Below are 4,338 nucleotides of genomic sequence, written 5' to 3' on the forward strand. Positions count from 1 at the left end.
TATGGCTGTATCCCAGTTTTCCAGGCGATCCTCAGGCTGTATCCACCCTCTCCATGGAGCGGGCAGACAGCGGGAATCAGAAGCCGAGAGTTCAGGTACATACGAACCCGAACCTCAGCCGGTTTGCTCATCTCTAATAGTAACATGTTCCTCAGCATTGTACAGAGATTGTCATCACTCATATTGGTCCCTGTCCTCAATGGGACTTACAATCTGAATTCCAAGATGACCTATCAGAATGCTGTGGAGTGTGTGTGGGGAGAGGGGAATTAAACACTGACTTAAATTTTGAAAGATTTATGTTGTACGGACTTCTGCTCCTGTGTGTATCTGTCATTTTGGTATCTGTCATTGGAACCATGAACCATGTCCCACAGTCATCTGCAGGCGGCTCGGCTGTAGGCTGCTTGTAGGTGGAATCCATGGTCACATGCGTTGTCCCATAGAACACAAAAGGTCCGATGTTGGCCACAATTGCGGGTATGTGGACAGCAAATTACAGACATGTAAGGGGCCTATCATGGGCAGCAGATACAGTATGTGCAATGCAAATATATCAAGAGAATACATATGGTATCAATCCAAATGATCCAATAATGACATGCATAGTAACAACCAGAAAAGTAAAGTAGGGAATTTGAACATTTAGATTGCCTGGAACTTGCCATGGACATATTGTATGGATTGCTACCAACTATAGATTTAAGGATTCGCAAAGCATTTGCTTCTTTATTTGGCACAGAGCTTTCTTCACCTCCTGGTTTTTCAAGCTGTATATGAGAGGATTGAACATTGGGATAACCCCTGCATACAGAATGGCAAACGCCTTGTCCTGGTCCATAGAATAGCTGGACTTTGGCCTCATATACATGCCAAGTACTGTTCCATAAAACAACAGGATGACTGTGAGATGTGAGGAGCAGGTAGAGAAGGTTTTGTGTCTTCCCTCTTTAGATTTAATCTTTAAGATTGCTGAAATAATATACATGTAGGACACCAAGGTCATAACTGATGGAACAAAACCAATGACGGCACTTGGTCCTAGTATTATTGTCTCTATTATACGTGTGTCACTACAAGAAAGCTTTATAAGAGGCTTCAGATCACAGAAGAGATGGTCGATCTTATTTGATTTGCAAAATGTACAAGATGATATTAGAAAGGCATAAAGAATGCCCTCAAGGATTCCTATACTCCAAGATGTCCATGACATCCAAAAGCAGACCTGTACGCTCATGAAATAAGAATAACGTAAAGGATGACATATGGCCACATAGCGATCATAGGCCATGGCCGCCAGGATGAAATATTCCGACACCATGAGCATCACAAAAAAGAAAACCTGAGTGATACAACCATTGTAGGAAATTACATTGTTCCCAGTCAGAAAGATGTTCAGTAACTTGGGCAGAACCATTGTGGTGAAGGACATATCCAACACAGACAAGTTGCATAGAAATATATACATGGGACTGTGAAAACGATGATCAAAGCAAAACAGAGCAGTGGTTACTGAGTTTCCAAATAATGTTCCTACATAGATGACCAGAAATATGAGGAAGAAACCCAACTGGAAGCTCGGAAGCTCATAGAAGCCAAGGAGGACAAAATCGTTGATGGTAAAATTGTTTACCCTCATTTAGCAAGATAGAATTTGTAGCATAGAAATGGTTTCTGTACCGACAGTGGTAAAATACAAGGTATATATGAATGATTTATTCATTAGAAATTTACACCAGAGGTTTGAGTTAACTCAAAGTTCTAATAAAGACTCCAGGGAAGGACAACAGTTAAGGTTAGTTAAAACTTCCAGACTTTTAATAATGTTGATGATTTCATTCCATATTAAAACCTCTAAAGTATGGAAAAAAATAGTTTTACTTCTGTCAAAACTATACTAATAGCCCGTATAAGACAAATGCAATAATGGAGTGAATAGGGTCAGAACTTTAATCAAAATCTCCAAAAATATATAAATTATAGTCTACACAGAAAGAGATTAGGTAACAGCAAATAACATTTTGCCCAAATGGTAATGGCAATAAATAAATCCAACAGCTCTGGAGTAGCTTATTGTCCTGAAAACAAAAGGGTCAGGTGGCGAAAATCCAGCATGCCAATGGAGTTCTACTTGGAGTTTCCAAGCATGGACATGAGTGTAGCGTTATTAAAGGGAACCAATCACTTAAAAAAAACACCTGTAATGCTATGGCAATGTGCTGTAGCAGAACCCAGCACACTTCCCAAACATGCTTCTACACCCCCCGTCCCTGGAATGTACAACCTGAAAACTTACTTTATAAACTTAGCGCCCTGTATGTAAATTGCCCCCAAGTAGTCATCTGGGCGGTGAGCCGCGGCTAGTAGTCACTGTCCCCTGGGCATTCCGGAGCGGTAATCACGCCCCTCTGGGCATGATTAGCCTGCATAATTGTGGCGACATCACCGAGAGGCGCGCTGTCCCTAACGTCAGCATGCCTATGTCCTTAATGTGCCGGTCATACGCAGTACAGCGGGTCCGGTCTGCGCCATACTGCGCAGTTTCAAAATAGCCTCAAACTCATTGCCAGATCTCCAGCAATGAGTTCAAGGCTTTCTGCACCTGCGCAGTATGGTGCGGAGTGGACCTGCTGTACTGCGCAAGTGCGGCACAGCAAGAACGTAGGCGTGCCGACATTAGGGACATGAGGGCCTCTCGGTAATGTTGCCACAATTATGCAGGCTAATCACTCCCAGAGGGGTGTGATTACCGCTCTGGAGCGCTCAGGGGACAGTGACTACTTGCCGCGGCTCACCACCCAGATGACTACTTGGGGGCAATTTACATACAAGGCGCCAAGTTTATAAAGTAAGTTTTTAGGTTGTACATTCCAGGGATGGGGGTGTAAAAGCATGTTTGGGAAGTGTGCTGGGTGCTGCTACAGCACATTCCCATAGCGTACAGGCGTTTTTTAGGTGATTGGTTCCCTTTAACAGTACAATGTGTGCCAAGCGGTTAGAGTGATTGAATTTATGTTGATGGAAGTTACTATTTTCTGGGAGACATTTATTAAGCATCTGTGTTAGGGTACTATTACACAAAGCGATTTTTCAACGATTAACGATAAATGATCTCAAACGACCGCTATGGCAAACGACCTGAAATCGTTCACCCAATTACACGGAACTATGATCGTTACTTATGATCGTTCTTGTGGTCGTCTTGTCATCACTATTGTGTTCGTCGCTACTGCGAACATCCGAACGACGTCTTATTCTATGCAAACGATTTGCAAACAATCAACAATAAAAATAGGTCCAAATTCTATCAAACGACCAACAATTTCTCATTGGTTGTTTAATGGTTGTCTGCTATTACACTAAAAGATTATTGTTCAAATCCGAACGCTCTAACTATTTTTCGAACGATAATCATCCTGTATAATAGGGCCCTTACTGTTTTTCCACATCTGCTTGAAGTGGTGCTCTTAAAGAGACTGTGTGCCTTACAAAAACTTTGCTCATACTGTATTGACCATGTGGTGGTCTGGGACTGTAGATGAAAGTGTAAGAGGCCATGGTTTGTCTGAAGGAATTCATTAAGTAGAATCCTAGTGGTTGTGAGAAACCGTTGAGATTCCATGTTGGTTGTATACAAGAGACTGAGAAATACTGTATGCATAGGTGGGCCAGGCTACAGTAGGAGAGACAGCCTTCCCAAAAGCGATAGTAGCACGGTTGGATCAAATGAGAGCTGTCAGCCATCTTATCTTTGACTTTTTCAAAGACTAGTGGTATGTCACACTGTCCTCTATGAAGTTGACCATCTGCTACTCTCATCTGTGTAACAATGCTTATGTATTAAGTTTGAGATACCATTAAGCATATTGTACTTCTTAAAGAATCTGTAACCAATAAGCTTTAGTGCCCATGTATGAGCATGAGACTTTTTTTTTTTCTTACTACCAAAAAGTGTAAAGAACCTAATGCTGGTGGACCATATTTGCTAAGTTGATGAACAGAACCAATATTCAAAAATAATGAAACGTATTAAGGTTATACACGACATTGACCATCATTTCCTCCTACTTTTTCAGGCTCCCTGCACCCCACCCAGGACAAAAAAGTGTACTAGTTATTTAAGCTATTTGTAGTGTTTATGTAGAGATTTAGCTAGGTTCTCTCAGCTCATGTAAGCCATCATCATTTATAACACAGTTGTTAAATGGGCACTATCAATCAATATCCTAGGTATGGGTCAAAAGTTTTAATTGGTCAGCGTCCGGGTGCAGAGACCCGATTGCTAGAACTTTAAAAAGCTTGGTTGGCCGGGATCCTTGGAAGCAATAACTATCATTT

At 41.6% G+C, this 4,338-nt stretch overlaps 1 protein-coding gene across 1 annotated transcript; it reads right to left on the reverse strand.

Annotated features, from left to right (window-relative positions):
- Positions 1 to 694: 694 nt before the first annotated feature.
- On the reverse strand, positions 695 to 1,639 carry LOC138799982 (olfactory receptor 5AR1-like). The gene has a single exon (XM_069981789.1). The coding sequence runs from the start codon at positions 1,637 to 1,639 to the stop codon at positions 695 to 697; it is 945 nt and encodes a 314-aa protein (XP_069837890.1).
- Between the last annotated feature and the right edge of the window lie 2,699 nt (positions 1,640 to 4,338).

This window comes from Dendropsophus ebraccatus, chromosome 8 (genome assembly GCF_027789765.1).
Source record: "Dendropsophus ebraccatus isolate aDenEbr1 chromosome 8, aDenEbr1.pat, whole genome shotgun sequence".
Taxonomy (NCBI): domain Eukaryota; kingdom Metazoa; phylum Chordata; class Amphibia; order Anura; family Hylidae; genus Dendropsophus; species Dendropsophus ebraccatus.

Coding starts and splice junctions, on each gene's coding strand:
- LOC138799982 (XM_069981789.1), bottom strand. CDS start 1,639: ATGAGGGTAAACAATTTTACCATCAACGATTTTGTCCTCCTTGGCTTC.